We start from the raw sequence: 12,421 nt of genomic DNA, 5'->3' as shown, positions 1-12,421 counted from the left end.
CTAATTATTTGTGTGTGCCGAGAGGGGGTTACTAATTGGTGATTTTGCCACGTGATTTTTGCCTTAGTTATGCCCCTCCTCTCAGCAGTAGTGTGCAGCACTTGAAGCCGTCTAGCAGGAGGTGCACCGGCGTGCGTGGCAGCCTGCGCCTGCGTGCATTTGTTTCCTGCCCAAGGACCGGCGCAGCGGCTGCATCCTTGCCATAGCCCCACCCAGGAATGCTCCACCCGGAATGCCTGGCCACGCCCCTGTCGTGCCCCGCCCAGCCCCATTGGCGCTACGCCACAGTTTGAATCCCACCACCATGGGAACCTGTTACTAAAATTTTTGGATCCCACCACGGGTAAAGGGTCTGGAGTCCATGCCCTACGAAGAGAGGCTTAGGTAGCTGGGGACGTTTAGTCTGGAGAAGCGTAGGTTAAGGGGGGACATGATAGCCATGTTTAAATATTTGAAGGGATGCCATTTCGAAGAGGGAGCAGGCTTGTTTTCTGCTGCCTCAGAGACTAGGACACGGAGTAATGGATTCAAGGTGAAGGAGAAGAGATTCCACCTAAACATCAGGAAAAACTTCCTGACCTGTTCGACGGTGGAATGCACTACGTAGAAGTGAGGTGGAATTTCCTTCTTTGGAGGTTTTTAAACAGAGGCTCGATGGCCATCTGTTTGGAGTGCTTTGATTGTGTGTCCCTGCATTGCAGGGGGTTGGACTTGATGGCCCTCGGGGTCTCTTCCAACTCTATGATTCGATGATTCCATGAAGCTGCAGCTGATTGCTGCAAGAAATGGGAGCCTTTGTTGCCACCATAAATAACAGGGATGACAACAGGGTGGTCGCCTTTGCCAGATTGGAGGTATGACCTGCCTCTCTTTCCAGCCGCTACGTAACTCGACCAGACTCTGAGGAAGAAGAGGAGGAGGAGGAGGATCAGAGTGAGGAAGAGGACCTCTACAGCAAGAGGCCCAACGGGCTAAGTGAAGGTGAGCATCTTTTTCCTCATTTATATGCTTGTTTCTATGGCAGGGGTCTGCAACCTGTGGCTCTCCAGATGTTCATGGGCTACAATTCCCATCAGTCCCTGCCAGCATGGCCAATTGGGATTTGTAGTCCATGAACATCTGGGGAGCCGCAGATTGCAGACTCCTGGTCTATGGGGATGGATTATAAGTGTCCCTCTACTCATCGGCCTGCCTATTGAATCACTCTACCTAATGTCCTATTCAGAAGCGTACAATAGGCTCAGAGATCGGCTTTTAGATCTAGAATTTGCAAATTTGCTTCTAGCAGCCAAACGAATCTGCTCTCCAACACAACTCCTAATTCCATTTGAGCAGAGACGTATGGCCTATTGCCTCCATACCTTAACGAACCCACGCGCAAGGAGAACCGTTACCATTGCGCGTTTTAATGTTATGCCCTCTGCCCTATTAAAGGGTAGGTTCAGCAATTTAGATAAATCCGCAAGGTTATGCAGTTGCAAACTTAAAGTGGTTGAAACCCTGACTCACCAACTCTTGCACTGCACCAGATTCGATAACGTCAGATCTAAATATACCAACTTACATTTTTTTCTTCCAATCTGGGCTGCCTGATCTGACTAGGTTATCTCTATTGTTAAACAACTCGGACCCCGGTCTTTGTGAAGAGGTCGCCAATTTCATTGCGGAGATAGCTGAGAGTTCCCAGTAGAATGTATTTGTTGTGCTCCCCGTGGGGCCTTTTATCTGTTATGTATTCATGCAGTTGTTCCTGATTTATGTAACTCTTTCTGACGATGCCAATAAAGGCGTATGTATGTATATGTAGCGTCCCTCTACAGCTGCCATCTGCTCTTTCCCGAGGTTCAGGCGAGGAGGAAGAGGAGGAGGCGACGACAGCGGAAGGCTCCACTAGCCAGGAACCCAGCTCGGAAACAGAGGAAAACCCCTCAGATGCCTCCGTAGGGGAGGATGGAGCCGGCATGCAGGGGAGGCAGAGCCCCAGTCCGCCCCTGCACCATCCAGCGCACTCCCCCCGGGCCCCCTCTTCCAGCCCCAGTCCTCCTACAGCCATCCAGCCCAAGCGCAAGTGTTGCCTGCTGCGGCGACGAAAACTGCTGTTCACCCTCCAGCCGGTCAACTCAAACGGCACCAGTGACCGGATGGCCAGCCAGGATGAGGGCAGTGCTGTCTCCTTTAACTGTGAGTCCCATCTTTCTGGCACATTCCCTTCTGTTCCGCTGGGATTGAGGGTAATGATGTGACCTTTGCCACGGAGGCATTGAGGGAGTGTCTTGGCATTTTTTGTGGGGTGGGGCAAAGGTGAGGGTACCCTGGGATTAGCTCTAGTCAAGGGGTCTGCAACCTGCGGCTCTCCAGATGTCCATGGACTACAAATCCCATCAGCCCCTGCCAGCATGGCCAACTGGCAGGGGCTGATGGGATTTGTAGTCCATGAACATCTGGAGAGCCGCAGGTTGCAGACCTCTGCTCTAGTGTTAGTGATTTATTTAATATGTTGTTTAGCCGCTGTTCTACCTTGCAAAACTGAAGGCGGTTTACCTTGTGAACAAAACAAGAATTACATCAAACACACACACGCACGAAAGACCACAATTTAGAATCATCATTAGGACTGCCAACAAATAAAAAAATTAAATCAATCAAATGCAGTCCTAAATAAAACCCTCTCCAGCTGTCTCCTAAAGATCAAAAGTGAGTCGAAGGCTTTCACGGCTGGATTCAGCTGGTTGTGGTGGGTTTTCCGGGGTGTGTGGCCGTAGTCTTGTTCCTAACGTTTTGCCTGCATCTGTGGCTGGCATCTTCAGAGGTGTATGACAGAGAGAAGTCTGTTACACACTGTGTCTAGTGAGAAGAGAGTGTTAATATATTGTCCATGTCCCAAAGTGGGGAACCAATCAGTAAGTGTTTGGGTGGAACTTTCTATGCAAAGGTGTGGTTGAGTGCATTGTATTGCGGGTGGGGTTATCAGTTTGCTACAATGTGGAATTTGTTATACGCTACTTGCGTTTTTAGGTGTTTACTTTTGCACGCTGATTTAGTCACTCTATAACGGGTCTGCAACCTGTGGCTCTCCAGATGTTTATGGACTACAATTTCCATCAGCCCCTACCATCATGGCCATGCTGGGAGGGGCTGATGGCTCAGTCTGAGCTGGCAGGCTCAGAACCCTGCTCTATAATATCTCTTGGTGTTCCCCTACCCTGAGGGTTAAATCCCACAGATCTGTAGTGCTAATGCCTTCTCCCTGACAGATTCAACCCTGTGCGTGTTGTCTGGAGGCTCTTTCTGGTCTAGCGAAGAGAGAGACCTTTGCAGTCTTAATTCAATGTTTATTAGCCACAGGCCATACACATATAAGCAGATACTTCAACCAAAGCCCTACTCCCCACAGTTTACAAAAATATAAAACACATTGTGAGGATTTTTTCAAAGCTTTAGAGCAGGGGTAGGGAACCTGCGGCTCTCCAGATGTTCAGGAACTACAATTTCCATCAGCCCCTACCAGCATGGGGAATTGTAGTTCCTGAACATCTGGAGAGCCGCAGGTTCCCTACCCCTGCTTTAGAGTGTAGAAGCATTACAGTTCTAATAGTGTTAAGTTACCGAAGCAAGTATCATATATTTACTCATAGCAGGAACTGATTGTAATTATAAAGGTTTTCTAACCACCTTTATTACAACTTAGCTTGTATGTTTTGAACATCAGTTAAATGTTCTCTGATTTTCGCTGCTAAAAACATGAATATCGCTTCTTTGAATGTAACCTCAGCATACACGTCCGCCATCAGAAAGCAAACTTTCTCTTCCTCACTATATCATTGATATATTTGTTGCGGAGAGCAGAGTAAAAAGGGCAATGAAGTGTGTAGTGTATTATGTCGTCACTCTGATTTAAACTACATCTGCACACATGTAGCTCTTTTGGTGTTTTAGCATATCTCCCCAGTAATTGTTCTGATTTAAACGTCTGGCATCTCAGGGAAGTGAATGATTTCCTTAGGTGTGCTTCCTTGAGTTTTGTGAGAGATTGTGCATAACATTTGTTCTTTTTGACGCAGGAGAACCATGGGGAGTATTTCTGAATGGAAGCAAGTTGTTTGTCTTGTAGAGCATAAGAACATAAGAACAAGCCAGCTGGATCAGACCAGCATCTCTACTATAGAGCCAGTCACAAATTTTGCTAGCCTCCCATCTATGAATAGTTTTCAGATCAGGAATTTCGTAAAGAGCTAATATGGGAGAAATTTGATCCTCCCCCCTTTTGCTCTCGTCATGTGTCTATAGCTCAGATTTACTAATTGGTTGGACTTTAGAGTTGCCAAGGTTTTATGATACAAAAGTATTCTTACATGGATTCTTGTCCTGATGGAGGGTAGCCCTGCTTCCAATATATAAGAGACCTTTGCAGTCATTGGCTAGGTGGGCTTGAAGTTGCAGAAAAAGTGGAAAGAATGACACACACACCCCCGCGCCAAGTGGCCTGCGAGCTGTAGGACATTGTTAGGAGAGAAATCAGGCGGACAGATTGTTTTGCTTCCTGTTTCCAACCATCCGTGCCTTGGGAAAGAAGCCGCATTCCCTGTCTGCCCCTCGTTGCAGTTGTGCATTTTGTGTTGCATAGAAGTTGGCAAGGCTCTTGACATTCTTCTTCCTTGCTTCTGGAACACTTTAATCTGGCCCTTTATAGCTCTGGGATACTATAAATCCCACCTACCCCTTTTCTTAATAATCCCTAAGGGGTTGGTTTACACATCCTTCTGCACTGTGCTGGCTACAGGACCAGTAGGATTGGCAAGAAGCTTTTGGGAAATTGTCCTACCCCTTCAAAAGAAAGGCGTAATTGGATTCTATTTGCTGTGTGATGTTTGTGTGTGTACGGTGCCTCCCAGTCGCAACCAGCTTAGGATTTTCAGGACAAAAGATGTTCAGGGATGTTTAGAGTTCAGATTCGTGCCCCACCTTTCTCTCTTGTAAGGAGTCTCAAGGCAGCTTACAAACTCCTTTCCCTTCCTCTCCCCACAACAGACCCCTTGTGAGGTAGGTGGAGATGAGAGACTTCTGGGAGAACTGTGACTAGCCCAAGGTCGGCTAGCAGGCTTCCTGTGGAGGAGTGTTGGGAACAAACCCAGTTCACCAGATAAGAGTCTACTGCTCATGTGGAGGTGTGGGGAATCAAACCCAGTTCTCCAGATTAGAGTCCACCACTCTTCACCACTTCACCAGGCTGCCTCCCAATTGAAAATAAAGAGAAAATACAGAGATGTAAAAAGAGCAGTGGAAACATTCCTCAGGGGGAAGGGATCGTGGACAGAGCGCCAAGTGAAGCTAAACTGCTTTCCCCCCACTGGCAGAAGGTGGCGACAGAAGGAGACACGGAATCTCCCTGGAGAAAGAGAAGTTCTTCATTCTCCGAAGAAGTTCTTCATTCAGGAAGTTCTTCATTCGGACTTGAAGAATTTCCCGACCACCAGGCCTGTTCGACAATGGGATTCACTGCCTCGGAGAGCGGTGGAGTCTCCTTCTTTGGAGGTTTTTAAACAAAGGCTGGGTCAGCATATGTCGGGAGTGCTTTGATGGTGTGTTCCTGCATTGCAGGGGATTGGACTTGATGGCCCTTGGGGTCTCTTCCAACTCTATGATTCTATGAGAGAGGTCTATATCAGTGGTGGTGAACCTTTGGCACTCCAGATGTTATGGACTACAATTCCCATCAGCCCCTGCCAGCATGGCCAATTGGCTATGCTGGCAGGGGCTGATGGAAATTGTAGTCCATAACATCTAGAGTGCCAAAGGTTCGCCACCACTGGTCTATACTGTGAAAAGTTACCCATTTCCACACATTGCACCTCTACTAAAAGAGCAGGACGTTTTTCTCCTGTTGGCCGCTTAGAGGGCACATGATTACTTTGTAGCTCCTGAAGACTCATGTTGGGGATCTAGCAGGAAGTGTGCATCTTCCCAACAACCATCTGTCCCTGGTTTTTTGATCTCATACACCACTGCCACTCAGGTTTGCTCTGTCCCTCATTACGACTTCTCCCCTTTGCTCAGCCCAACCGTACATTGCTATAGACTGGGATTCGGACATGAAGAAGCGCTACTACAACGAGGCGGAAGCTGAGGTGAGTGCACGAGGCGTTCTTTCTCTCAACCCCCTTTCCGCCCCCAGGTTTTTCCTTGGGCGGGAGTCCCGCAGCCAGTTCCTCCGACCGCTTGTGTCTTCCGTAGGGCTACGTCAAACACGACTGCATGGGCTACACGTTGAAAAAGAACCCCGTGAGACTGCAGGAATGCATTGAGCTATTCACCACGGTGGAGACGCTGGAGGAAGAAAATCCTTGGTGAGAACTGTGGGGTGTAGGGGGTCGGGTACAGAAGGGCAGCCAACAAACTGGAGTTACAGGGTCTTAAAACAAGACTTGAGTAAAGTGTTTCTGATGCTAAACTGAGAAACTGTGGTTAGCTAACCAGGAGGTAAAGAAAATGGAATCATGCTGCCCCTCTTCATCTCCTGGACAAGCAGCGGCTGCTGCACACACTGCTGCATTTGGTTGCAACCCAGAAATTGCAGTTGATCTGCTTTGGAGGGTGAAGAATCTTTGGTTGCAGCCTGATTGGACAGCCTTGTCTGGAGTCTCCATCGGGTGCCCGTAAATGGAGCCAACCCACACCTTACGCAGGCCAGAGAAGTAGAATTCCAAAATATAACTTTGGGCTTTTTAAAAACTTATTGTGCTGGCTGAAAGCATAAAACAGTGGCGGCGAACCTATGGCACGGGTGCCAGAGGTGTCACTCAGAGCCCTCTTTGTGGGCACGCACGCTGTCGCCCCAGTTTGGGCACGCGGCAGTGGCATCGCACCAAGGGGGAAAGGGGTGCATGACATACTGGGTGTGTGCCCCTGCAGGGGTGTGGCGAGGGTGTTCTGGGGGTGGGGCGGAGGTGTTTCGGGACATTCCGGGGGCATTCCAGGGCAGGCTGTGGGCATGGAAGGGGCACAGGGTGCACGCATGCCCCAGGTGCAGTTTCCCCTCGCTCCGCCCCCAGCACTCAGTTTCTAAAAGGTTCGCCATCACTGGCATAAATGGATATTTTGATACTGGGGAGTGTTCCTTCCTGACAGTTAGGGATACTTCAGTAGCAAACTGCGGTATGTTGCTATGTGAACGAGCTGGGGATGGGTGTTTGTGTGTAATTATCAGCCTTGTAAACTCTTCCTTTCCTCATTTACCTTGCTAACTTATCTTCCTCTAGGGTGTGTGTGTGTCCGTCTGTCCTGCAAGGCATACTTTGCCTTGACACCCAAGTTGGCTGATGTATATTTTCCTTGTAAGCTGAGATTCCAAATTGTGGTTTGATCCTGGTTTTGGAATATTTGTCCTTGCATATTCCACAGTTTACCAGCTCTGATATAAGATTCCCTGGAAATAACTAGATCTCTTTGCTGTTCATGGAGAGAGAGAAGCTAAAGATCTTTGCAGGCGTGGTCATGGAACAGTTCACTAATAAGTCTGAGAAGCAGAATGTTTCTAGATGGGTCTCTCACTTGTCAGAAGTGAACAACTTTGCTTGGCCCTTTTCCTCCTAGCTTCCTTACCTTACAGTTGCTTCCACCAACAATCTTCATCTCCAACCTGACCACACCCTAAAGCAGTGGTGGCAAACCTTTGGCACTCCAGATGTTATGGACTACAATTCCCATCAGCCCAATTGGCCATGCTGGCAGGGGCTGATGGGAATTGTAGTCCATAACATCTGGAGTCCCAAAGGTTCGCCACCACGGCCCTAAAGCAACAAACAAGTCTTCAGAGCACTCAAAATATGTTGTAGATGCAGAGCAGGAATCCCCAACCTTTTCGAGATTGCGGGCACTTTTGGAATTCTAATACAGCAGTGATGGCGAACCTTTTCAAGACCGAGTGCCCAAATTGCAACCCAAAACCCACTTATTTATTGCAAAGTGCCAACACGGCAATTTAACCTGAATATGTAGGTTTTAGTTTAGAAAAAACTATTTGCTCCAAGGCGTGTGTTACTCGGGAGTAAGCTTGGTGGCAGTCGGTGGCTTTGCTTTGAAGCAACCGTGCAACTCTTCCCATGGGTGAATCATGACCCTAGGAAGGTTTACTCAGAAGCAACCCCATTGCCAGCAACTGAGCTTACTCCCAGATAAAGGAGTTTCTTCACAAGGATTTTCTTCCCATGAAAATCAGTGGGGTTTAACAGCACTTAACAGGGTTACCTACACTGCTTCCCCAAAACTAGGGCTCATTCCGCACATGCAAAATAATGCACTTTCAAACTGCTTTCAGTGCTCTTTGAAGCTGTGCGGAACAGCAAAATCCACTTGCAAACAGTTGTGAAAGTGGTTTGAAAACGCATTACTTTGCGTGTGCGGAAGGGGCCTAGGTCTTAGGTTTAATGCTAACAATCAAGCCCAGAGGCCCAGGCCAGCCTAGATGTGTGTGTGTGTGTGTGGGGGGAGCGCACTCTGTTTCTTGGCTGCGGCTGATGCCCACAGGTGGAGAGCGGACTCTGAGTGCCACCTCTGACACCCGTGCCATAGGTTCGCCACCACTGTAATACAGCATGGTGGGAACAACCAAAAAATGGCTACCATCAGAGGCAGGCCCCGCCACAAAATGACTGCTGCAGCTTCCCTTCAGTCACATGGCAGCTGCTGCCAAAGCAGCATTTTAAGAAATCTACCCAGCCAATCCAATATTCATAGTTACTTCTCAGTCTTGCTGGGCAAAAGCCCCACCTGACGTCGCCCGGTTTCTAAGAACATTAAGCGGGAAAGATATAGGCAAGCAACAGAATTAGGACTAATAAAAGGAAACACTTCTTCACGCAACGTGTGTTTGGTGTTTGGAATCTGCTGCCACAGGAGGTGGTGATGGCCACTAACCTGGATAGCTTTAAAAGGGGCTTGGACAGATTTATGGAGGAGAAGTCGATTTATGGCTACCAATCTTGATCCTCTTTGATCTGAGATTGCAAATGCCTTAACAGACCAGGTGCTCAGGAGCAGCAACAGCCGCAGAAGGCCATTGCGTTCACATCCTACATGTGAGCTCCCAAAGGCACCTGGTGGGCCACTGCGAGTAGCAGAGAGCTGGACTAGATGGACTCTGGTCTGATCCAGCAGGGTTGTTCTTCTGTTCTCTTATGTTCTTAGGGATGCCCACAGGCACCATGTTGGGAACCCCCGATCTTGGGGTTTTTTTGTCCACATGCATCTTGACCAGCAAAACAGTGCTTTGACTTTTTAAAACGAATGTGCATTGACACAGAATTCCAGCATCTTCATGGGGACTGTCCTCTTTACCACCCATGTCTGGCTCAGAACTCCTTGGAGAGTCTTCAGAGAGTCTCAGTTTCAGGAGGACAGCCATTTCGATCTGCAGTAGAAGAGATAGATTCAACTCCACTAGCACCTTCGAGACCCCAAGATTTTGGGGTGTCAGCTTTCAAGAATCCAGTCTCTCTCTTTGCCAGATGTGAAGGGAGCGTTGACTTCCAGCTGTTTACACCCTGAAATTTTTGTTTGTCTCCACGTGCTGCTGGACTCAAATCTAGCTCTGCGAGTGACTCGGGGCTATTCTTCCTGGCGGGAGGAAGAGGCCGAGAGCCTGTGGCTCTGTGACTTTATTTTGGTGGTTACGCTCTTTCCTCTCCCCCAGGTACTGCCCCACCTGCAAAAAACACCAGCTGGCTACCAAGAAGCTGGACTTGTGGTCGCTGCCGGAGACCCTGATTATTCACCTCAAGCGCTTCTCCTATACCAAGTTCTCCCGGGAAAAGCTCGACACCCTTGTGGAATTCCCAATCCGGTGAGGGTTTGGCATCCTTCACCCCTTGCAGCTGGGCGGCAGTGGAGCTAACATGTGGCAGGCATTGTGGGCGGCTTGTGACTCTGATGTGGAGTTGGTAACATTCAGCTGGGGTTGGGGGAAGAGCTTCATTGCAGGAGCAAATGCAATTAGACCTTCAGAGTGCTGCAGGATGGAAAGTTATCAAAGGGCTGAGAGATGTACACCTGCGACATGCCTATGCATTGGCTACATTTTTATTCCATCCTTCCACTGTTCCGGGTATCTTAGTTCAGTCCTTCCCCCTCCATTTTACCCTGACAATAAACCTGAGAGGTAAGTTAGACCAAAAGAGAACAGCTGCCCCAAGGCCAACTAGCAAGCTTCTTGGCGAGGTGGGGAATCGAACCTGGGTCTTCCAAATCTATCACTTTTACCCCTTTTTTATTTATTTCCTTTGTACTTATTCCCCATGCATTGCTAAAGTCCCAGGGCAGGGTACAATAATAAAAACGCCATAAAGCAATCTTAAAAACATGATAAAATCTCCTTTAAAAACCATCCCCCACCCTAACTCCATATATCTATCTATGTCTATCTCTATATCTATCTATCTGTCTGTCTGTCTGTCTGTCTGTCTGTCTGTCCTCTCTCTCTCTCTCTCTCTCTCTCTCTATATATATATATATATATATATATATGCCTTATATATATAATATATATGCCTTACATATATAAAAAAGATCATCCATTCCCCTTAGTGGCCCCATAAACATTTCAGAAATTGGACTGAACCAATAAAAAACCAGTACAGGCATGAGCAGGGACCAAATTTTCATGCTGGCTTGCCATTAAACCGCACCTTTCTCAAGCAGAGGGTATCTTCAGATATTATTCTGGCCGTGAGCCGTATGGTCCCTGTTCTTTTCTTACTCCCAAATTTCTTCTTCCCGGTTCTGCATGGGGCCCCTGTTGCTCATCTCTGCTCCCACTCCTTAATGCTACCAAAAGAAACCCCTGTCCATTCCTGACCTCTTCTCTTTTATTGTTTGTGAAGCAGGCACGTTGGAGAGTCCTTTGCCTAAAATGAAGTGCTTAATATCTTTTGAGGAGACTCCAGAGCTCATTCTAGCATAGTATGGCAGAGGAGAGAGCTATGAAAAGAAATCCCTGGTCCAGCATCGGCTCTGGCCGTAATACTCTGCTGCTGAGGTCCAAGATTCAGTCCTACTCTAGAATTTCAGAGGTTCGCTGTGTTGACCTTCAGTGGGAGACCAGCATTTGAGTCTAATAAAACCATGGAAGCCAACAAGATTTTCAGAAAGTCATCTTTTGAGAATCAAAACTCTCTTTGTCGAATACCGCCCTGCATCAGATAGCACCTTAAGAGACTGACAAGATTTTAAGGGTATAAGCTTTCCAGAGTCAAAGCTCTCCTCTTGTGTGGCATAGAGAGCTTAGACCAGTGTTTCCCAACCTTTTCGAGGTCAGGGTACCCTTGACCTCACTCTTCATATCTCACAGTACCCCTGCCGCCACCCTCCACCTTCCCCTCCCATTGCCTTCTTGCCACACCCCCCACCTTCCCCTCCCAGGGTGAAAGGTAGCACTGGGGGGGGGGGGCTGCTGACCTTGTGGCTGGCCCATCCCCATGGGCCAGGTCCATGTCCTTGCTGGCGCCGGTGGGAGACACCACAAAAATGAGGGGGGGGGCGGTAGTGTTGCCGCGGTACCTCTGGGACATGCTCACGGCACCCCAGGGTACCAGGGAACCCTGGTTGAGAATGGCTGGCTTAGACCATAGGTGTCAAACTTGGGCCCCTCCAGATGGTATGGACTACAGCATGATGCTGGCAGGGGATGATGGGAACTGTAGTCCATACCATCTGGAGGGCCCCAAGTTTGACACCTGTGGCTTAGACTCCCGAAAGCTTATAACCCCAAAATCTTGTTGGTTTCTTAGGTGCTACTGGGCTCAAATCTAACTCTGAAATTAGGAGTAACTCTGGAATTAGGAGCCACTGGCTTCCCTTTCAAGCATTACTGTGGTACACAAAGGACTCTTGAATCTTTGGAACTGAAGTGCCCTTCCCAATGAGGGGGGCATTCACATACAGGCACATAGTGATCTCCACTGCAAGAACCTTGGCTGGTGTCTGTCTAGTACAGTGGTGGCGAACCTTTGGCACTCTAGATGTTATGGACTACAATTCCCATCAGCCCCCACAATTGGCCATCCTGGCAGGGGCTGATGGGAATTGTAGTCCATAACATCTGGAGTGCCAAAGGTTCGCCACCATGGGTCTAGTATATTTCCAAGATTATCCTGTTGCTCCTAGGAAGGAAGTTTTCTAGGGGAAAGCTGTAGGCTCAAAATCTCTGTCTTGTAGGGACCTCGATTTCTCTGACTTCATCATCAAACTTCACGAAAAGAAACCACGACCATTTGTTACTGCAAGAATACCTTATTGCTTATTGTCCAACCACTATCGGTGGGTACCTCCGTAGAGATGGGCATTGTAAATTACAGGCACGAGAAGGAGTGTTAGGAGGGTGAGAGGAAGCAGACAGCTGGCCCCCCTGGCTGGGCATGAATGGGGAGAA

The 12,421-nt window shown here is 48.3% G+C and overlaps 1 protein-coding gene across 1 annotated transcript in view; it reads left to right on the top strand.

The window, feature by feature from the left end:
• Positions 1-12,421, top strand: part of USP11 (ubiquitin specific peptidase 11) — a 58,657-nt gene that overhangs the window by 39,103 nt on the left and 7,133 nt on the right. The window contains 7 exon segments of the mRNA XM_048490587.1: positions 878-981; positions 1,849-2,181; positions 6,055-6,125; positions 6,232-6,344; positions 9,689-9,838; positions 12,208-12,307; positions 12,309-12,336. Coding sequence (XP_048346544.1) covers positions 878-981; positions 1,849-2,181; positions 6,055-6,125; positions 6,232-6,344; positions 9,689-9,838; positions 12,208-12,307; positions 12,309-12,336 — 899 coding nt within the window.

Source organism: Sphaerodactylus townsendi, linkage group LG03, assembly GCF_021028975.2.
Source record: "Sphaerodactylus townsendi isolate TG3544 linkage group LG03, MPM_Stown_v2.3, whole genome shotgun sequence".
In the NCBI taxonomy this organism is placed as follows: Eukaryota; Metazoa; Chordata; class Lepidosauria; order Squamata; family Sphaerodactylidae; genus Sphaerodactylus; species Sphaerodactylus townsendi.
Note: the sequence above shows the minus strand (reverse complement) of the source record. Positions and strands in the feature narration are given on the sequence as shown.